Below are 24,443 nucleotides of genomic sequence, written 5' to 3' on the forward strand. Positions count from 1 at the left end.
CATTCACAGTGTAGGTCCTGCCCTTGTTAGATGTCCCAAAACGCAACACCTCACACTTCTCTGTATTAAACTCCATCAACCATTCCTCAGCCCACCTGGCCAATCGATCCAGATCCTACTGCAATCTTTCACAACCATCTTCAATATCTGCAAAACCACCCACCTTTGTACCATGTTTTCTAACATTCAGAGACATTTACAAACTACAGTATTCAAATTTAATTAATAAATAATTAAAGAATATTACACAAGTTAAAAAAATATGCATGTATCAATGTACTAAATCTAAGATTATGATCCAAGGAAAAAATTCTGTCAGGCATCATTCAATATTTATTACCTTACGAATAATCTGCGATAGGGGTCAGGTTCCAGTCTTTGATCAGAAATGATCCCATTCTTATCAATGTTGCATTCCAGAATTTTGGTTATGTTGGGGCGGAAATTACTTTAGTTTCGAGATACAGCGTGGAAACAGGCCCTTCGGCACACCGAGTACACACTGACCAGCATGTCATATCATATCATATCATATATATACAGCCGGAAACAGGCCTTTTCGGCCCTCCAAGTCCGTGCCGCCCAGTGATCCCCGTACATTAACACTATCCTACACCCACTAGGGACAATTTTTACATTTACCCAGCCAATTAACCTACATACCTGTACGTCTTTGGAGTGTGGGAGGAAACCGAAGATCTCGGAGAAAACCCACGCAGGTCACGGGGAGAACGTACAAACTCCTTCTTTGGAGTGTAGGAGGAAACCAGAGATCCCGGCGAAAACCAACGAAAGCCACGGTGAGAACGTATAAACTCCACACAGACAACACCCATAGTCAGGATCAAACCCGAGTCTCTGGCACTGGAAGGCAGCTACTCTACCGCTGCGCCCAAATATATTATTCCATTACGAAGTCTCTTCTCAATACATGCAAATACGCAGTGCATCATTCGATTATCTTCACACCTAAGCCAGAACCTGATCTTATTTAGTTCTTAATTCTATGTATTTCATTCCAACAAAAACCATACCGGCTCCTCTCCAAGAGGAGCAATGTAGTAAATGGTTCAGATCTTGAGCTGACTGGTAAGCACGTAACTGGAACAAGTCCCTGGCAGTCATCTTCCACTAAGTAGCTGGCTCCCTGGTGACTGCCGAAGGTGCATCAGGGCCTAGGGTCGGCCCCTTGAACTACATTAACAGTTAGTGGGCCCTGCTATCAGCTGCCAAATAGATGGCTTGTCTCTGATATCTGTCAATAGTCAAAAGATTCAAAAACTATGAGTAAAGCAAAGTAATTCATTTACGTCAACTTAAACAAGATAAATTACCTGATACTTAACCAAAACTCCACCACCATCCTTTACCATTCTAAGAATACGCCCACTAGAAATGCAGCAGCTTCAAAATGCTAGGAAATAAATTCATCAGAATTTACATGTCCCTGCTGGACTCCATGAGAAGTAGAATTGCCCCCCAAGTTGGAAATCTGCTGAACACAATTTCAGGGCTTCTGCTTCCACTGGGCCATTGTGAAACTCTGCAGTTGCACTGTTAAAACAGCTGACAATTCCCACTGAAGCTGGAGATGCAAGGAACTCGGGGTGCTGGAGGAACTCAGCAGGTCAGACAGCATTTGTGGAGGGAATGGACAGATAACATTTCGTGTCGGGAAGCTTCTGCAGAGGTCTGAAGGAAGATCCATGCCCGAAACGTCGCCTGTCCATTCCTTACACAGATGTCGCCTGATCTACCGAGTTTCTCCAGCACTTTGCGTTTTGCCCATTGAAGCTACTGGCCTTTATGCAGAAGACTGAGCCCAACCAATTCATTTTCAGCTTCTCATTCACTGGCAAATGTGATCTCACACAGTAGTTTTAAAACTGGGACCGCAGAGCAAGCGATACGATTGTCAATCCTTTGTTTTTGAAAGAGTAAACAGTTAATCTCACACTTAAGTACTTTGGGATCTCATTAATTCTCAAGCAAAACTGACATTCTGCTGCTTAAGGTGAACAAACCCAGCTTCTCATTCCGAAGCAAAATCCCCGCATAGCTAATAGTGTACAGCCTTAAAAATATGCTGAGGATGATACCAAATAACTACCTCATTAAAAGGCACATAACTTGCTCTCGGTTTGTGGGAATTCAGATATTAATTTTAACATTCAAACTGCTCTCCTGACTTGCAACATTCCTCAAAATTCCCCACTCTGCACAACATTTATACTGTAATTCTTTTCAAGCACAAGCTCAATTTAAAAGCAGTAAAATAGATATTAATCTATGGTTCTAGGTATGCACAGTAAAATAGATATCATTAATCTATGGTTGATAAATTTAGCACACATCAGATAAGGTCACATGTTTGCATAAATGATTACAATCTGATGGCAATTCCATTAAAGCCACTATTCTCCAACAGTTGATATTTGTCAGTGCCAAGACAATCTCTGACTATACTTTGAGGGAAGAAAATCAATAAAAAGCTGCAAATGAAATCTAAAAATAGACAAAACTGTTCCAAACATTTCTGCCCATCTCCAAGAATAAACCAAATGCAAATATTTCGACAAAGCTTCCCCAGGAATCCAGTAGCACAAAATTAGAACATAAAATCTGCCCATAGATGCCATATGAAAATCAGACAGATTCTCACAGAATTTGATAAAATGAAGTAAATTGGTCACGTGATGCTTGAAGGAAATGACCAGATCTGCACAAATGTTATTCTAAAAAACAGGAGAGATAGAACACTAATTTTAAGAGTGCTTGCAACAAGTTTATTTCAGTATTTTTCTCATTAAGCCAATTCCAATTTTTCCTTATCCCCTGTCTAACTGGCTTTGAGCAATTGTCTGAAACAAAATGTCAACAGTTAAAGTTTCTTCTTATTTGGAACTATTTTTTGCTCACCCCTTTCGCTCTGCCATCTTTATTCTTATCATTTCACTATATCTTTCAAATTTATCACTCTCTCCACGGGATCTTAGTACAAATCAATTTACCTCTTACAGCAAAGAAAAAAAACCTCCCACGAGGCTTAAAATACTGAAAACACTTGCATGCAACATCCATCATTACACCATCTTCCCTCACACTTTGAAAGCCCAAGTCTTCTGTTGATTTAAATTTGCAATGAGGGAGCTATTGCAGATCATCAATTTCAATGTTGTCCAGAAGAAAACTGCACAGTCAGGCAGCATTCACAATGCACCAAGCACTGTCTAGTTCTATTTATCACACCGATTTTGGTGAGCAGAGGCAGAAAAACTGCAAAACAGCTTAAAACATAAATGTACTACTTTATAACCATTAAACTGCTTCTGTCCATACCAAATTCAATTGACAGAATCTAAACCAAGAATGAAAGGATGGTCATAAAGGTGACTTCTCCACTCAACCTTCATGAAGAATTGCGATTTTTTTTTTAAATGAAAGAAATTCTGTGTTTCACTGCAAAGGGCAAAATAAACTTGACAAGAATGCATACGCTGAAAATCATGTTGAACGTTTTTGTAAAGGAAAGGCAGCTTTGAATGTAAAAGTCACGATAACTTTTATATTTTGTCCAAATTATCATCTTTGGGATTTTTTAATCTCAGAGGAACACAAAAAACATAACACTGAGTTACATCACTTCAATTTGCTTTCTATTAACAAACCATGTTGTACATTTAGGGGTTTGACAAGTGACTGGAGAAATTCATCAGGTATGGCACATACATTCAAGCAATAAGGTTAAACTATAATTGCCTCGTCCAGTGTCGACCATTATGGAACAGTCTCTTGGTAAATATTATATTCTAGAAGACGATATCATTCTTCAAATCTAAAGGATTCCCAAAAGGCAATAACAATATAATTATTCATTTTCCTTTATACGCCATGTGAAATTGGCTTCCAACATTGAGGACGAGGTAAGGTTTAATTAAGTGCAAAGCGACAAAGTGTCTAAATGCTTTGTCCAATGAGGAAAATGGGAAAGATAAGTAATTGGAACATGGATGATTGAATTTCCACAACAAGTAACAAGGGTTCTCTTTACACTTTATTTAACACGTTAGCAAGGAAGAACACTATTAAGAGACCAATTACATGCCTCATGAAGGACGTCATTAGCAACTAGATTATCATGAATATGTCCATAATCTTCCGAAGTTAACTATTCTTATTTCGACTCGCACATTAAAAGTAGATTTTACTTGCAAGTTTGCAGGAGCAAACAACAGGCATCAGCGAGAAAGAAATCTAAAAAAAGATACAATAATTATCTTAGCAGCGCTGTCAATATGACTGGAAATGATGGTGCTCAAGCTTTTCCACTTCAATGCTTTTAGCCAATTAGTACGATGAATCAATAATGGAAAACACATGGCTCTGTGTACTACACTGCACAGGCAATTTATCTTTTTTAATGCAATATATGCTTTAGAATACTGAAAGGAGAAGAAAAGGAAGTGCCAAAAGACCCATCAGGCCACTCAAAAGATAATAGTGGAGGATGATAAAAACCTAGCAGTAGTCATAACCCAATGGTAAAGAGCTCTTCAACAAACTTAGCAGCATTATTTTCATGGTGAATTGGGTAGTGTGATGATAGATAATTAACAGAAAGTATGTGAACCTCGTGCAAACACCTCCACAAACCAAATATTGTCACAGAAGTACCCTGGATCTGCCTGGACCAGAAGAGAGGCATTTACCTTTGTTTAAAATTCCTAGCTAAATCTATGAATTCCAACAGAATCCCACTCAGCTCTTTGATCCAGCCCCAATGTTCAGGGGGATCACGGATGAATTGAATCATCAATGTTTCACATAAAGATCCTGCATCAAGACTATACAAATTACTCCATGGGTGGTACTCAGGGTGGCACAATGGCTCAGTTGGTAGAGCACAGCGCCATTGACCCAGGTTCAATCCTGACCTCTGATGCTGTCTGTGTGGAGTTTGTACGTTCTACCTGCGAAGCATGGGTTTCCTTCGGGTACTCCGGTTTCCACCCACATCCCAAAGATGTGCATGTTTGTTTGTTTATTGGCCTCTGTAAATTGTCAAAAGTGTGTCGGGAGTGGATGAGAAAGTGGGATAACATAGAACTAGAATGAACGGGTGACCAATGGCCGGCAGCATGGACTTGGTGGGCCGAATGGCTCATTTCCACGCTGTATCTCTATACTATATAAACTAAGGCATAACCTTCATTGAAACAAACCCTCACAACTAAATAAATATATTCTATTAGCTCTTTAGATTATATGTCATATCTACATTCTAAACTTCGGCAAATCATGCACGGGATAATAGTGGCAAAAGAAGTGAGGAAATCTGAGGCACACAAAAGCAAAATAGTAGAAATATTAGATATGTGAATTAAACATAATTATGCGGGTAACTCAGCATATTAGGCAACATCTGTGGAGAGAGGTACACACAATAACCGCTTCGTTCAGGTCAATAACATTTCATTTGAACTGCTGAAACAAAGCAGGGGGCCTTTGTTTGGTTTAGAAATACAACGCGGAAACAGGCCCTTCGGCCCATTGAGTCTGCACCGACCAGCAATCCCTCCATATTAACACTACCCTACATACACTAGGGACAATTTTACATTTATACAAAGCCAATTAATCTACAAACCCGTACATCTTTGGAGTGTGGGAGGAAACCAAAGATCTCGGGGAAAACCAACGCAGGTCATGGGGAGAACGTACAAACTAGCACCCATCGTCAGGATCGAACCCAGGTCTCTGGCGGTGTAAGGCAGCTACTCTACTGCTGTGCCACCGTGCCATCACCGTGTTGAATAATTATTTTACATTAGCATTGAAGGAAGAATGCAGCATGCCACAGATTCAAAGGAAAATATTGATGAATTAGCGATGGGGATTCACCAGTATCATAGACATCCTGACAGAAAAGGAACTAGGCACAAAATAGTAGCAAATTTCCAGGAACTGTTAATTCTGTGGGGGGTAGATTTAATAGGAATCTGAAGGGCGTTTTTTTTTTTACACAAAGGGGGTTGGGTATATGGAACATACTGCCAGAGGAGGTAGTTGAGGCAGGTACTATCACAATGTTTAAAAAAACATTTGGTCAGGTACATGGATAGGAAAGGATTAGAAGGAAATGGGCCAACCGTAGGCAGGTGGGACTAGTATTGAGAGGGCATGTTGGTCGGCATGTGCAAATTGGGCCGAAGGGCCTGTTTCCATTCTCTATGACTTTATAACTTGTCCTTAAAACGTACAAGCTGTTTCACTCTGCTCCCTTTTAAATTCCAAGTTGAACTCAAGTATATCATACTTGCTTTAGGAGAACAATCAGACAATCTTCGCTTGTTAACTAAATCTGGTTCATTACTCATTATTAACTTGGAGGAAGTTTACCCCCTTGCTGTTTCTGGGGCTTATTATTGCTTGACAAGTTCTTTCATCACACAAGATATCCATCACCTTTCTGTATTGAACTTCAATATTATCCTAATCTACATGGAAGTGAACAAAAGCTTTATGCTTACATGTCATCAGCAATGATAGAAATTGCTTATGTTTTTGCATAGCTAACACTCGGAATAAACACCCACTGATTCTCTAAGATGTTGGTATCCTTTTGGGAATAAGGTCTGACTTTTCTAACTATAGCTGGAGAATTAAGTTACTTTTACTCTCACAGAGAGGCTGCTTCTTTCCATTGTTATGTGTAGGAAGGAACTGCAGATAGTGGACTTCTCCAACTTTAAGCAACCCTTATTTCCCCTCTCTCCATTCCTCCCCCTTCCTAGTTCTCCAATCAGTCTATCTGTACCCAATTCAATTTTATCTCTGTATGCATTGTTGTCACCTTCACCGAGCTAACAATTATCTATTCTGCATTTTACTTGATCCGCATCTACTTTGAAGTCTCGCTTTCACACCCTACCCTATCCTATCTCTGTGCCTCCCTCTCTCCAAATATTAGTTTGAAGAAGGGTCTCGACCTGAAATGTCACCCATTCCTTCTATCCAGAGATGCTTCCTGTCCCGCTGAGTTACCAGCATTTTGTGTATACCTTTCCATCGTTAATCGGACAACTGCCCAAGCCAAGCACAATATTAGCTTTCAATCAAGATCATGTAGAACCAGAGTCACACAGCTCACTTAGTTAAACATAACTGATTATATGAGTAGCAGTGTGTCATTAATTGCATGCATATCATTTTACTGCTTTCTCAGGAAATATAACCAACCTTACAACTAAATATAACCAAAGAACATTTTTCCGCCAAGGTCGAAATGCCAAAAACTAGAAGGCATAGCTTTAAGGTCAAAGGGGGAAAGATGAAAGGAAATGTGCATGACGAGTTTTTTTAAAACACAAAGTGGTTGGTGCCTGGAATGCATTGCCAGGGCTGTTAGTTGAAGCAGAAGCAATAATGGCTTTTAGGAGGTTTTTTGACATCACATGGATATACAAGAAATTGAAGGATATGGATAACATATAGCCAGAGGAGATTAATTCAATTTGGCTTTATATTCTCAAAGCATGAGAACTAAGCTGTTAAACTGGAAATTGTGTTGGAATCATCAGGTAATTAAGGCTAATCTCCTTGGCACTGTTGTGATCAATCTAGGAGAAACATCATGCAGATTATGGAAGTGGTCAAAATAAATTTGCATTTCATTTATTTTCAAGAATATTCCTGAGTTATTTATTTCTTAAAATATTGTTCGACTGGATAATATTTGCTATGGGACGTTACGTGTTGAAAACTGCGTGTACACCCAAAAATAATTGGTAATCTTTGGGAAACTGAGAGGCTGTACTGCAGAAATATTTTAATGTTGAAAGCTTGGCAATCTCTTTTTGTCAATGAATTTGCCACCAAACACAAAAAGAGTAGGCTCGTCAGTCTAATGTTAAATAAGTAATTAATTACACAAAGCATGCAAGGAGGTTAGCAGAGTGTGCAACATGACTGCATTGCTGGTTTCAGATTTAGATCAGTGTTGAAATATGTACGAAAGACATCAGGTCCCATGAGAATATTTTATGAACTGGTCTCTTTGACCTGTCCTGATAAACTATGATATTTTAAAGAGAATAACAGCTGCAATTTGCAGCTTTCTTTAGGTATAAACGAAATCTAAAACATAGGAGATTAAACATACCTCAATCTTAATTAAGCGATAAGCGTAGTTTTAAAACTGCAAATTCAGTATTTTTATTTGATTATATAAATGCATTGTTATAATTTCCTTCCTTCTAGGGTACTTATTGCTCACAAGGATACATCCCCACAAAGGCATTGTTAAGAAAACTCAAGTATAACATTAAAATCATTAGTGGAATACAATGGGCCAGAATTAAACAGCAGAGATGGTTGTATTAAAATCAATATCCAATAGCTACAGCTGAATAGCCTTTAAGGCAATTGAAAAACATTTCTATTTTCTACTGCAAATAAGAAAATTAGCAACATATTCCCTTTGGAAAATCTATATTACCAGGATGAGCAATGCATCAAAAATTCGAATAGTTGAAAGTGACCCATTAGAGCAATAGTTGGCCATTTCTCATTCCATTGTTTTTATCTGAACACCACCTACAACAATTGATATTAATTCTCAAGTAACCTGCTCAGTTATATTTCTATTCTGTGCTTGCCCTAGAGCATAAATAATAATAATTCTGTCCCATCAATGTTGTATCTGCCCAGTATGTATCTTTCTGTCGAAGTAAAAGTTGTTCTTCAAAACTTGCTTGCTATCCGGTTCTACGAGTTCACAGGAGTCTATGAGTTCTCTGTGGGATTTGCAACTCTGTCCCAGATCACAGTATTGCTGGATGTGACACAGGTGAGCTTGTACTTGGATTATCATACAAGCCTTCCACTTATTCATAACATCCACTTGCCTTCACGGGAGAGGGTCAAAGTGCTTGGTGGGAAGACATTGTAGTGCAGCGGAACAGGTTGAATAATCATTGTCCAGTAGATGCAAAAACAAGGAGCTGCAGATGCTGATTTACCACAAAAAAAACACAAAGTGCTCGAGTAACTCAGCATGATCTTTGGAGAACATGGACATTTGGCGTTTCGGGTCGGGACCCGTTTCTCTTTTTTTGTCCAGTAGATGTTCAGTATGAAAACCATTCCCTTGTAACTTTTAGTGATGAAGAGTATCTTCCTCAGATTGTCCACATAAGCAAGGATTATGGTTAGGGTGATCTTGGTTTTAGGGTGAAGGCAATGCACATTTTTCTGGCAGTGTCAGTACTCTAACTATGACCTGTGTAGGTCTTGGAGCTGCTCTATGTTCCAAATGTTCATGGATCAACCTCCATGAAATCCAAGGAGAGAACAGTGATGCCTGCTGGAGGAGCACATCAAACACTTCAATCATTCCATAACCGAGTAACAATAATACTTCTGAAGCAGAAGAAATTTCTGTTGAAGTCATAAAACATGGGAGAGAAACACTTCTGGAAAAAATTCACAACCTCATCCTTCTCATATGAAAAGAGGAGATCATGTCAGGGGAACTCGGAGATGGTATAAACATGCTAAATGCAGAGGAGCTCCCTAATGTCTGCCCCAGGGAAAGTCACTGAAGCATTTTTCTCAACACCTCCCGGTGTTTTTTCTCTTCCAGATGGTTTGTATAGTATCCTCACTGGCCCACCCCAACCCATGCAATGGGATTTACAATGTGGAAGGTTTGGTTACATCACAGAGTCTTGCTGTGATCAGAACATCCCCATTACAGTAAACTCCATAATGCAAGTGCTACCATCATATTGCAGAAATTCTGGGCCCACATAATCAGACTTAATGTTACTGGAGTGAAGCACTAAAATGTTTTTCCCTTCTGTATATTTATCGCACTTGCAGATAATTGAATTCAATTTTGCTTTCATTAAATAGAACAGTGTAAATTAAGGAGAAAGTACATCAACAAAACCCAGGGAAAGTAAACAGATGCATTTTCAAGGAGTAACTAAAAGAATACATTAGAAAAATCAATCCAAGCCTCGAGAGTCTGCAAAATATCACAATGAAAGGAAAATAATCAAAAGCCTCTGCTAATATTCCTTAAAAAAATATTCATCCATTGCCATGCACTCCTGAGAAACAGGTTTTTGATACAAGAAGCAGTTTTCAAGAGAATAATTTCATTAGAGTAGCACATTTGGCATTTGGAAAGCTATCAGAAGCTGTACTACTGAGCTTACTTGTGCCAATTTAAAATCCCGATTTACCCAAGGTTATCAAAAAGACCTTCTAAAACAAATAAATATACATAGTTCATCCACATCAGTGGAGCAATATTATATTGTAGAAAATCAAATGTGAACTTATCCACTTGGGTAGGAAGAATAAAAGATAGTAAAATAGTGTTAAAAGGCATGTGATGACGGAATTCTTCTGTTCAGAGAGATGAGTATTCTCCAAATAAGCAGCAAGGTTAACGTACAGGTCCAGCAAGTATTAATAAAGCAAATTTGAATGTTATGGAGTCACAGTCATAATGATCAGATCGTCCTTCCCAAGGTGTTAACCTTCGCGTGAGGAACAAGTAAACCATGAAGAGCTCATGTTATAATTAGTTCCTTATATAAAATCTTCCAATACCAAAAATATGGATGGGTTTGTAATAATGAAAGCCAGCATCCAATAAGCCTCAATAACACCACTTTTGCCCGTGCTGCATTCAAAGGTAAACCAAGGTTCCTCTGTGCCTCAATACTTCCTAGCATTTCATCATTCATTGTGTATTTTCTAGAAGTCTAAATTAGCCTTATCCATCCTCCTAACATTCATCACCTCAAGTCTGGAAGGAAAGCATCCCACAGAATTTTATTCACAAAATGCTGGAGTAACTCAGCACGTCAGGCAGCATCTCGGGAGAGAAGGAATGGGTGACGTTTCGGGTCGACCCGAAACGTCACCCATTCCTTCTCTCCCGAGATGCTGCCTGACCTGCTGAGTTACTCCAGCATTTTGTGAATAAATACCTTCGATTTGTAGCAGCATCTGCAGTTATCTTCTTATACTGCATCCCACAGAATGATTTGAGAGCAAAGAAAAGTTTAGGAAAAGTGAGAAAAATAAGCAGTTAAATAAAATTGGAGTATTGGCGCAGGAGCAGAGGTTTGTGCATTGTTTTGGTTTGATTTTACCATCAGCGATAAAACAATAAAGAAAACTCGCTCTAAAAATCTCGGGCATGAAATTCCTCTTTTGTGATTGAAATGGTGTCAAGTACAAGCCCAACTGATCAATGGAAGTCAGCAACAGTGATAACAGCAAGCCGATTAGCAGCCTGCCGCACTGGAGAATCGTCACCATAAAGAATACCGTTTAAAAGTTTTCAACATTTTGTAGAGATCAAAAATAAAATTTGATTATATGTAGAATCCTAAAGTAGATAGTGAAATATCACTACACCTCTGGGGAAAATAAAACTCCATTAGCACTTATCTACAGCGATTACAATCCCTCTCCATTGCTTTGATTTGGTATTGATTTTATTAGGAACAGATTATAAATTAATAAGCTCTTCATGATTTACTTGCACATCAGGCAAAGGTTGACAGCTTCTGAATTTCCACTATCAACAGCACAGTGGTCGCCATAAGTTGCTGTCAACTTCACAGCATAATGACAGCAACAACTAAAGAAACATTATAACATGAGCTCTTCGTGGTTTATTTTGCAAATAAAATATGCATTTGTCCCCAAGCCTATCACCATCCTCCCCCACCTCACACTTACCCCGACCCCCTATATCTCATCTTCGGATCCTTATTACAATGGTCAATGAACACAAAAGCAATGAAGCCTTGTTACAGATCACGAGCTACACCACACTTCAATCAGCGTGAACAGTTTTAGTCTCCTTATTAGAGGAGTAATATGATTGCATTGCAGGCCATTCAAAGAAAATCGCCCGATTAATTGCCAGGAAGATGGGGTTGTTTTACGAAGAATGAATGTATTTGCACTTACGCTTGCATTTTAGAAGAACGAGGTGATTATATTGAAAAAATAGATTCCGACGGACCTTAACAGGGTGGACGTTGAAGAAATATTTTCTTTGTGGAGGAAATCTACAATTTTGATAGAGTTGCAGTGCAGAGGATTGCCAAAAATGTTGGCATTTGCTCTTCTAAATATTTGCTTATCTTTGGAGTTCTCCACCCCAGAGAGATACTGTAGCGGATTCATGGATAAAGTCAACAGCAAGATATACAGATTTTCAGATATCAAGGGAATAGCAATAGGACACAAAGTACTGGAGTAACTCAGCAGGTCAGGCAGCATCTCCGGCGAATACGTGATAAGTGATGTTTTGGGTCAAGACCCTTCTTCAGAATGATTGTAAGGGGGGGGGGGGAATGAAAAAACCTGAACAAGGGGAGAGGCAGGACAGAAAGTGGCAGGTAATAGGTAGACACAGGTGGGGGTTGACAGTCAGATGGTTGGAACAAATGCCAGAGAAAAGAATAGGTGTCAGACTGTTTGAGTGTCAGACTGTTTTGAAGAGTTGTGGATTGAAGCTGGGGAGGGGGGGGGGGGGGGGCGGGAGCAGCAGGAGGGGGAAGGGGGTTGTGTAGGGGAGAAATAGGTAGATGTTCAGTTGGGGCACAGGGGAAGGAAGGGGGGAGGGGGGTAAGGTGTGGGGAAGAAAAGAGAGGGGGAGGGGAGGAAGGGTTGCATGCATTCTAAGCAGATCAGATATACCACACATAAATACAATCAAGTCAAACTCAAGTACAATAGATAGAGCAAAGGCAAAGATGTAGAGTGCACAATATGGTTCTCAGCAGTGTAATGCATCAGTGCCATATCCAAACCCGAATGTCCACAATGGGGTAGAGGTTTAGAAGCCTGATCACAGAGAGGAAGACGTTGTTCCGAGACTGATGGTGCGCGCTTTCAAGCTTCTGTATCTTCTGCCGAGTGGGAGCAGGGAGAAGGAGTAATGACCGAGGTGGAATAAGGCTTTGATTATGTTGCTTTCTTTTCTGAGGCAGAATGAAGTGTAGATGGAGTCAATGGTGGGAAGTCTTGTCTATGTGCTGGACTGAACTACATCTATGGCATTTCCAATGCACAGGAATGCAAGAGGCTGTAGGGAGACGTGGACTCAGCCCTCCCCATCAACTGCATGAGCCGATGCCTCAAGGTGGCGGCATCTATCACCGAGATCCGCACAATCTGGACAAACCCTTTTCTCAGTCAAGCAGATGGTACAGAAACCTAAAGTCCCACACTACAAGGTTCAAGAACAGCTACTTTCCTACAACTATAACATTCTTGGACTGGCCCACACAATCCTAATCCAACCTTGACAATGGAGGACCAAGGGTTCAGCTCTTGCATTTGGACTTTTTCTTTCAAATTGAGGTTTGCACGAATGTCTTGTTTCTTTGCGTAACTTCTTTTTCTTTTTTTATTTTGCACCAATTGCATATTTATGTTTAATTTATTTATGTTTCTATGTGTTTGCCTGAGTCTATGTGCCTGTGCAAGCAAGATTTTTGTTGTACCGTCACTCATGGTACTTGTGCATATGACAATAATCTTGACTTGACAACATCTCAGAACAACCAGATGACTTGGCTAGGAACTCTTACCATTCACTCCATCCATCACTGCTGCAGTGTGCCCTTGCAGTGTGTACCACCTACAAAAAGCACTGCAGTTAGCCACAACTTGAAACCTTTACTGTTAATAATTATTGCCTGTCTGAAGAACAGTCTCGATCCAAAGCATCATCCATTCCTTCTCTCCAGAGATGCTGCCTGTCCCGCTATTACTCCAGCGTTTTGTGTCTATCTTCGATTTAAACCAGCATCTGCAGTTCTTTCCTACACGATATTTATTGCTGCTGCTCTTGCTGTTTATGATCCACAACTTGCAAAAACTGCTAGATGAGGTTTTGTTTTCAGACTCATTTTACAGATACTTTGCGCTGTTCCTGGTCATGAGTTAGCAGTGGAATGAATTCTGCAGCTGATAATAACCACATGCATGCCCAGCCTTTAGTTGCCAGTTCCACTTATAAATCCCAGAGGAATTAACGGAACCCAGCGAGTCAGGCAGCATCTGCGGATGAACATTTCGGGTTTGGGACCCTTCTTCCACGCATTTACACGACAGGGCTGCATAAAGTAACAGTGAGTGCCCTTGGCACAAAGACGGGACTTGCTGTGGTTACCTTTTCGATCATTGACAAATACATTTGCAACAAGTAGTTTGGTAAGGATGAGATGAAGTAGACAGTTGCCGTCCTTATTAGTTAAAGCAGGTGAAATAAGATTAGAATGCGAGAAACACGCTAATGGCCTTCCCAACAATCAGTACAACAAATTCATGCTTCATACTAAATAGCTCAAATTCTACTATCTTTGCCATTCAAGATGGTTAAGCTCCCATCAGGTTACTTATTTTCCAAAGCATAAACCCCTTTATACGTGGAGATTGCATTTATAAACATATTATTTATCAGGAACAACACAACCTCTTCATACGCAACACTGAGTGTAAATTTTACCCATCATGTTACAATTCTTATGGTCTATGCATTTACACAATGCATTCCTCAAAAAGCAATTCCTGTTACATGACAGTAGAACAGTGTAAATGATTAATGCCCCCAATCAGAAAGCTTCAATGTATTCCTATTCCCATTAACTTTATGTAGGAAAATAACTGCAGATGCTGGTACAAATCGAAGGTATCCCATTAACTTTATGATCTGCATTCATTTGCTTCAAATGAACACCCAGTTTCTTTCCCCAGATGAAGGAAAACCAGTCAACAAACCTTAGTCAGATATTTATTAATGCCTTGAACAATGCATTTCAGCAGTTTCATTTTTAGAATATCAATGAATTCTTTGTCAAATGTCTGTGGTCATGAACTTTTGCAAGTGTTAATCTATTCATTTCACTAATACTGTGAGCAGAATAACATTAATTCTGCTCGAAAAGTAAAAACTGCTATGCTATTAGAATTTATTATAATAACCAAAGGCATTGACATTTCATATATTTGCATATCCTAGACCTTATAACAAAGACATGGTATCTCAGTTGCAAAGCATTTTTTTAAAAACAGCACCCTTTAATTTTACTTTTGCTTTGTTGGTATTCGTGACAAATGGTTTCTCATGTTCATCATTTAAATACTCTATTCAATATAAGTAATGTTCCACATTTATAGCTATTAGTCCCTACAACTATTGAACAGAAAATTGGCAGTAAATGCATAATTAAGTCTGTAGAATCAGAATTTGTTGCCCAAGTTGTTGTTCCTCCAGAAATTCTTCTCTATAGCAGTAACATAGATGAGGTCATGGGTACTAGCCCACAAAACACACAAGAAAACAAAAAGGGGATAAGAACAGTCTGATGTTTAATCATTGGCACTACCTGCCACTGAAACTGACCCATACATAACTTCATATTTTTTCATTAACGCTGAATCTACTGTTAAAAACAAGTCTTTAAAGTTAAAAACAAATCTTACTTTCTTTCACTTTCCTCCTACATCTTTTTAGTTCCCTTTTTCCCGTGCTTTACTTCTCTTTTGTATATGGCGTGACACAGAATCACCTTTTCTAACTGTGTAGGTCGGACCTGCAGATGCTGGTTTACACCGAAGATGGACACAAAATGCTCGAGTGGGACAGGCAGCATCTCCAGAGAGAAGGAATGGGTGACATTTTGGGTCAAGACCCTTCTTCAGTCTGAAGAACCTGGCAACAAACAGTCACCATCCCATCTGACACAATTTCAGGCATTTTGTTTCTGAAGACAGACAGCTTAGCAGAGGAGTGTTGATAAGCAAACTTAAGATTTTTCTAAATGCCAGCTGCGTACAACGGCCATCAGGCTTGCCAACCTACTCAGACCTGCTTCCTCTGCATTGACATCCTTCATTAAATAAGATGACCAAGCTTTATATAATACTCTAGCGAAATCTCACCACTCTCCTATATAATTGAAGCATAACCTTCATACTTTTGCATTTAATTCTCCATCACAGCTGTCTGACCCGCTGTTACTCCGGCTTTTTGTGTCTATTTTAAGAATATCTGCAGGTTGCCAACAGGCATAAGATTAAATGGAATTTGTATTAAGAGAGTCATTTTGTCATTCAAAAAGGCATTGCTTCAAGCAAGATGTGGGTGAGAAGTGGGCATTGAATCAAGCTTAAAACATTGCTTATCATGCGGAACTTCAGTTACATACCTCAGTAATTAAGATTTTACATCTTCCATGACAAGGTCTCCTCATCTTTGGCTTTACTGAACATCACTAACTTTGAGGAAAATTAGAAACAAGCTATTATAATGGATGAGTATGAAAATAAATATTCTAAGATCTCCTTTGAATCTGTATGGCTCTATTCTCTAAAGCCTAGGTGACACTATTAAGTCTAAATAACATTTAAATACTGACAGCTTTTTATACCAACAAATGATTTCTATGTTACTCTTCAAGATTTCCACAAAATCTAATCATTCCAACCATGATTTGATTGGCAGCCACCCAGTACCTTGAATCGATTACACATAGAATCACTCAGTCACAGTGCACCAAGCACTGAATGAAATAAACACCGTCATTAATGGATCAGTGGATAAAAGAGCTGCCTGATGTCATAATTTAACCTAAAGATTAGGTGGCCCAAAATTTAGTGTGGTCAGTTGGCCGATCACTACTCAACGATCAAAGATTGCCAGTGGAGCCAATAGCACAGAAAGATGACTGGAATGGGAAAAAAAACCATCAGGTCAGTTTCTTTTCATGAATTAAAACCAAAATTAAACAAGAATTGCTGCAAATACACAGATCAGGCAGTATCTGCAAAGACAAGGAAATATAGTTCTATTCTGATAATGACCTAAAGCACCAACTTCAAAAAGTTAAGTTGTGCATTTTATTTTTGCTTACAATTGAAATCCAGTAATTCCCAAAATTGTGGCATCATATGTGTAATCCTGCCCTGCAGACAAATAAAGTTTCATTGAATTCTAGCCTGGAATATCAACAGCAGAACAGTGTCAAATTGGTGAAGCTGTCGTGTTAGAATTACACGAAGGCCAAGCGTCTAGAGGGAGCATTTCTCCACAGCTGCAGAAGTATCAGCAAGGAGAAATCTAATTTATTAGATATCTCCCTTCCTCCCCACAGCCCTCCCCTCTGCTCCACCAGGACTCACACCTATTTCTCCCCCACCTCCGCCCCACATACATTCCTTCTTCTACCTTCAAAATTCACAACCCTTCAATCCTTTTGTCTCACACCTTCCCTCGTTTCATCTCTGGCCTTTGTCCACCATCTGCCTATCAAACCCCCCCCCCCCCCCCCCCCCAGCTGCATTAACCTATTACCGGCCAGGCATACCCCCTTTCTCTTCCAGCTTTCTTCACGCTCTCCTGGCCCTACAGTCAGTCTGACGAAGGATCCCAGCACAAAATATCACCTATCTAAGTTCGACAGAGATGCTGTCTGACCCACTGAGTTACTCTGCACTGCCATTTAAAACAAAATATAAACCAGCATCTGCAGTTCCTTGTTTCGAATTCATTAGTTTTTTAGCAACACAAGCTGTTGGTTTTACCAAAATAGCTAGGAAATCTTCCTCCATACTCAGATGTATAAAAAGCTAAAATGCACTGGTGGTAGTGGGGACAAAATTATACCAATGCTCTCTCAATAATGAAATATGACACCTTAAAGTTATGACATCATAAGTTCATAAGTACAGTAAAAAGACACAATAGATACAACTAGGAATATCCTGGATGTAGGACATGTCTTCACCACCAAGCAATGCCTTCCATACTATTATTTTACAATTTTGTCTAATAAAAATGGTAATGAAAAAGTATGAAGGATTGACATTTCAGTGAATAGATTTAAAATCTCCCCAAATTCTTGCACGTTTCACACAAGACAGAACATAACTAGAAGTGAAACGTAAGCAAGAACCACTGGGATATAGTTTTAAAGAAATTAAAATTAGAATAAAGGAATTTAGTCTACAAACCAAAATCCTTCGCAGTTTCAGTTTCTTAATGTATGGGAAAGTACTGTGTCTTCAATTTTACTATAAGACGTAAACATTTCTTCTACAAACATGTCTGTGTGGGGATAGAAGAGGTTAACAGATCATCCACTGCACTGAGAATTATGTTTCAGATTGCATGAATCAGGTTGAGTCTGTCAGGATTTGACAGACAATAATTTATGTTACTGACTTTCATATGCTGTCCTTTTTTAAAAATCCCAAAGGTTTCATGGTAAACAAGAACTTGAGTTGTAACAATAACAGATACTATACAACCAATGGTACGATTTGTACAGGACTGTTGCAAGCAAAATGTATTGGAGATCCTGGTGCCAAAATGGAATATTAGTTTTCATGAAATTCTGATGCCGTAAAAAAAATTGAAATGACTTATGTTTTTGCTTCATTTGGTTCCTCTTTCATCCTGAGGGTAAAGACAAGATAGGTTTAAACTCTCTTGCGATTTGGATGTCAACAGCATTCCACAGTCCAACCAGCAGGCACATTCCATGAAGAGCAGGGAGCAGGCAAGCAGAAGAACTTGGATCAAGTGGTTGCTTTAAACCATATCAGCAGTAAATCCTCGCCTGATAACCCCAACCAGCAGTTGCTGGAGGTCACCACTGCAGTCGTGCCTAGTGCATCCTCTAAAAGATCAATCTGTACTTACTCAAAATCATCAAAATCCATTTCAGCACCATCAATGGGCTGGGCCGGACTGCTCGCTGGATTTTCCAAACTGGCACGCATTCGGTTCGGCTGGTAGCGCATCGAGCGCTGTCGAATACTGTCCCTACGTGACAGGTACTGGATGATCCGATGGGCGTAATAGGCAGGGGATAATCTGAAAAGGTACAGGTATAGAGCTTCAATTAAACTCCACTCACTAGCACAAGTGTGGCTAATGATTCACCGCTCCACTAGAAGATAGGACATGGAATATGGAAGACATGTTAGATAACTCCGATTGAAAAAAAAAGGAAGCATCGCAAGTGGCACTGTATGATCAGAATAGTAAAAAATGTGCATCTATACTTAAAAGGTATTAGTATCAGAAACAGTTTAGTAGATTTTATCTTAATGGTCTGTATGTAGTAATACAATATATTTCAACTATCATCACCAAACCATTAACAAGGACTTGCAGTTAGAACATTTTGACCAATTGTTCACTGGGCAAAATGTGCAAACATTTCTGGTGCTAAATCAGATTCTACCATCATAAGGGAATAAAACAAAATTAATTCATATAGAGGGATCACAGAATTTCCTCATATCAAAGCATGAAGCAGCACAGGGCAAGGACGATATCACCAGCAACTACCCAATCACTTCAAAGCCATTCCAATCTATGCCAGAAAAGCTATTTAGTCTTATTCACAAACAAGTTATTACTTTTCATGTATTCAATTATAATTTAAAATCTACAAATTTTCTCCCAGACCTCTATCAAAGCACTGATTAAAACTGTGTGCCCAGAAACATTTTCTCATTGCGCAATCTAAATTCACTTAAGATTTATTAAGGTTCACTTAAAATGTACTAAATTCACTCAAATGGTTCTGCCAGATCTTCTATTCTGATAAAGGGTATTTGACCCAAAACAATAACTCTGTTTCTCTTTGAGTACTTGCTGCACCATTGAGTTTCCAGCATTTTGCTTTAATTTCAAGTTACAGTAATGCAGATTTTAAAAAAAAATCATCTTCACTACACTAAAGAGCATAACCCTAGATTTTTGAATCTCACTGCAAAACTGAAGTACCCATGCATATTCTATGTAATGTCATGTATGCTCTTATACAATGCTAAATAGTTAAAATTATGTTATCACTTAAGGATATCCATATTTTCATGCAACTTTTATAGTTGCAATAAATTAGTGAGCATATATTTTAATGATAATCATTTTCAATCTAGTCAATGATTTTTTTCCCTTTTATTTGGGGGACCAAAACATTTTCACAACTTCAATCATTTTTATTAATCTTTTGGGTTTCATTTGAAATGAATATCTTAGTTCAGTTTGATCAGTCTGAAGATGGGTCTCGACCCGAAACGTCACCCATTCCTTCTCTCCAGAGATGCTGCCTGACCCGCTAAGTTACTCCAGCATTTTGTGATACCTTCTTAGTTCAGTCAAGTTAAGTACTTAAAAACTAATCAAAAACAATTTCAACTTCAATATTCCTTTAGTATGCATTTCAAATATATCTGAATATATGCCCCCTTTTCAGTGTTCAAGTTGAGTTAATACATTAAGCATGAAAGTAACTAATGAATCTTTCAGAATATTTTAACTATTTCTAATTGAAAATGTTTTATAGATATTAGCTAGAGAATTCTGGGGATTGCATATTTTGCAGACATAGGCCATTTATATATTTGGAACAGATGAAAATACTACTGACTATTCAATATACAATCACAAAGTAATCCGGCATACAAGGTAATTACGAGCATATTTTCTGATAATTGTAATGATAATCAGTCCTGTTGTCTCAATTTCACATTTGCTGATATCTAAAGTAATTAGTTGCAGAGAGTTTGAGCAATTGGAAATACTACATCTGGATTCCTGCCAATGCTTAGCAATGGAAAATATGCAAGATGGTTCCCCCTCAGAATATTTCCCGTTTTAGGAAGCTCCTGATCTGTGTAATGTACTCTTCTACTCGAGAGGGAAAAAAAATCAAATCAGCTAAACAAGTAGTTAAACTTGCATTTTAATTCTAGCAAGGGAGCAGATAAAAATGCAAGGAAGGTAAACCAAAACTGCACACTGCAATATACCAATTAGATTTGTGCCCCATCTAAAAATCAGGCAAGACTGCATTGCATCCTCATCAAAAGTACAGCATTAAATAACAATCAACTCGAAAGGAAAATTTAAAATAAATGTTTGTACATCCCCTTTGGTTGACACAATACTCTGCTTAATGTAAAGTGAGTGAGGATGAGAGAACTCATCGAAGTTCTCGTTTGAAGAACTATTAATGAGAAGTACGATATTAAGCAATGACAGGATTAATCATATTCACTTGTAAAACATGTTTACTTATGGAAGAGCTCAATTTTATTTTCCGATCTTCATGAATTTATTTCATTCCAGTAAACAGTTCTAAATTTACTGCACAAACCTGGAAGAAATCAAAATTTGTTTTAAAAAAGAGAGAGAGAGAGCAGAGAGCAGAGAGCAGAGAGCAGAGAGCAGAGAGCAGAGAGCAGAGAGCAGAGAGCAGAGAGCAGAGAGCAGAGAGCAGAGAGCAGAGAGAGAGAGAGAGAGAGAGAGAGAGAGAGAGAGAGAGAGAGAGAGAGAGAGAGAGAGAGCGAGAGAGAACGAGAGATAACGAGATATAACGAGATAACGAGAGATAACGAGAGATAACGAGAGATAACGAGAGATAACGAGAGATAACGAGAGATAACGAGAGATAACGAGAGATAACGAGAGAGCCAGACAGCGAGAGAAAAATAATTTCTATCACACAATTACCGTCAAAGAAATAAATCATTTTAATTTTGTATGATTGAATTAGCATCAAGGAAGAGTAGTCTGATTCCCTGATTTTAAAAAGAAATTGGACCAAAACTTAAAAATAGATGGACTTGCCATTCACATTACCATGGACGTTTTTATTTGAGATTTTCTAAAATCATTAATGCAGTTACAAATCTAATCTTGGGTACCAAACAGAAGGCAGTATTCCTGTTTAAATGTACAATGCTAATCTTGATAATTACAAAAACATACGCCCCAATTGATTTGCAGTATTATCAAAATCATTTCAGTTGATTAAATTTAATCAGTGATGCAGCAGTCAAAGCATTTCTTCAAAAACCACACAAGCTTCCTTGTAATTCACCAGCATATAATTAAAGGAAATAATTTAATAAGGGTAAAAAGGCAATCTCGCGGAATTTTACATTCTTTCATTATGCATCACTTCATCAGTATAGCATTTTCAATTCCCAGCCACACGATATGAAACATTTTAAGTCATTGCTACAAGAGGAGTAGGACAAAATTCTGTAATGAGATCCAAGACTTCTAGCGGTGTGCACTTGGCGTATTTCACATACAATCACTAAAATAAGATATTGAATCTTAAGGTCAGAAAATCATATGGCAACCTCAATTGTTCTAATCTAAAATGAAAAAATAATTCTATTTAAATCAACTATATTTGCAAATCTAGAAATGCAATACCAGAGATTGTTGATAAAAAAATTAAAATATTGTCACTCCTTCTTACATTACGTTAACATCTGCTGTTCAAGCAGGCCGAACAAGAGCCAGCAAAGTGGAGCAGTGGTAGGGTTGCTGCCTTACAGCACCAGAGGCCCGGGTTTGATCCTGACTACAAGTACTGTCTGCACGGAATTTGGACTTTCTCTGTGTGACCATGTGGGTTTTCTCCAGTTGCTCCGGTTTTCTCCCGCATCTCAAAGACATGCAGGTTTGTAGGTTAATTGTAGGTCACAGTGCAGGATAGAACTAGTGTATGGGCGATCGTTGGTCAGTGGGCCGAAGGGCCTGATTTCACGCTGTATCTCTAATCTAAACTAGATCTGTAAATTCCATCCACGCACTTGCAAGATTGGGAAAACTGGGGATTCGGGATGGCGTGTCTGTGCTGGGTGTGTGGGTATACACACATATACACACATACATGGTATACACACATACATACATATACTGAAGAAGGGTCTTGACCCAAAACGTCACCCATTCCTTCTCTCCTGAGATGCTGCCTGACCTGCTGCGATACTCCAGCATTTTGTGAAATACATACATATACGCACATACATATACACACACACACACATATATATATATATATATATATATATATGCCGGGCCCGCAGGATAGGTTTGGGCCCAACAGATCCACGCCCGTCTAGTATGAAATACAGGACAGATGTGCACTCACAGCCTGGGTTCGAATGCAGGCCAGATGCAAGAACATAGCTGGAACCAGGTATGTGGCCAAATTAGGAATCTTTAGCGAGCCCAATCCCGTGAAATCCCAGCCATGGTCAGAGGGGGAACACTGGGGCTCATGAACTTGGGTAAGTTTACAAACAAGCTGATAATTACATACAAACCTATTACATTCACGGAGAAATGGAGTGCTAAACATCTTTGCAGCCTTAGTGGCCATATTAGTCATTTCCGTGTTTGTGTTGTCCATGAGAAGTCTATTACCCTATCCTTTGCCAATAACTAGGACACAGTACAGTTTCAATTGTGGATTCACATTATAACATACATCTAATGCCCTCCAAACTACCATGCAAAAGTGGTTTTATGTTCTGCTGGTTTTCAAAGCTGATCAAAGCTAAGGAGTTGAAGCCGAAAACCACCCAGTGGATCGACTGTCATTCCGTTAGCTGATAATCAAGTACAAATTTTTGTGCTTTTATGGCGACACTTATTTAATTTGTTTACGTGTTAAGGTTATTACTACTTTTCGTATAAAAGTATGAAACAATTCAGTGTAAACTTGGCTGTGGAATCAGTTTTTGCCCACCAAGCTCAGTTCGGTTTTGATTGTAGTGGTGGAGTGGAATGCAATATCAAGTTTGAAACAACACATCGCGAGATTAAAATAATCTCAAGAGTTTACACAAACACAGAAGCTATTCTTCACAGCACCAAACCATGTAGTATTCAGTACAATTAATGAATTCAAAAATGTACACTCGTAAGGAGAACAAATGTAAAGGGAATCGCGAGGCACTCTCTCAGATTCCTTTACATTTTAGATACCACACTCAACGTGACAAGCCAAGGTTTGGGACACACTCATTTTCATAGTTTCCAAAGCCATATTTCCTGTAACAGCTATAACACCACATTTGCAACATTAATGACGACAACATCTTAAAATCATAATTTTAGGGTCGCCCCACAGTATCAATTGTGCATTTCAACAGCAAAGTCGGGACACAGGAAACTCAAGAGAATGCACTTCAGCTCAGAAGATATACCCAGTTAAATGAAACACAGAGTGCCCTCAGACATTTAATTCACAATGTGCTTCTAGATCCACTTTATCGAGATACAGCATGAAGTACTCCCACTTGGCTGCATTGCTGAAGTCATTTACATTAAGGTCCTGAAAAGTACCCAAATTATAATAATGGCAATGATCCACTGCAGTAATGTAGCTTGTCTAATGCAAACACCCCCACATTATTCAGGTGTATAATGGCTCCATTAAATTCTACTGTTAAGTTTTCTCCCTCAGCCCTGTTGGAATCTACATTGAAAACATCTATTTTCCTTCCACCAAAAGGATAAAAAGAAAAATGCAGCTTCGCAAGCATCAACGGCTACAAAAATTGATATAAAAATAATT

At 38.8% G+C, this 24,443-nt stretch overlaps 1 protein-coding gene across 4 annotated transcripts in view; it reads right to left on the minus strand.

Annotated features, from left to right (window-relative positions):
* LOC144602252 (activating molecule in BECN1-regulated autophagy protein 1-like) overlaps nt 1-24,443 on the minus strand; it is a 292,114-nt gene that overhangs the window by 164,597 nt on the left and 103,074 nt on the right. For 2 of the 4 annotated variants that reach the window (XM_078415122.1, XM_078415119.1), the window contains exon 9: nt 18,749-18,922. The exons of the other annotated variants lie outside the window; for them this stretch is intronic. In XM_078415122.1, coding sequence (XP_078271248.1) covers nt 18,749-18,922 — 174 coding nt within the window. The remainder of the gene's footprint in view (nt 1-18,748; nt 18,923-24,443) is intronic. 4 annotated transcript variants of the gene reach the window in all.

Source organism: Rhinoraja longicauda, chromosome 18, assembly GCF_053455715.1.
Source record: "Rhinoraja longicauda isolate Sanriku21f chromosome 18, sRhiLon1.1, whole genome shotgun sequence".
Taxonomy (NCBI): domain Eukaryota; kingdom Metazoa; phylum Chordata; class Chondrichthyes; order Rajiformes; family Arhynchobatidae; genus Rhinoraja; species Rhinoraja longicauda.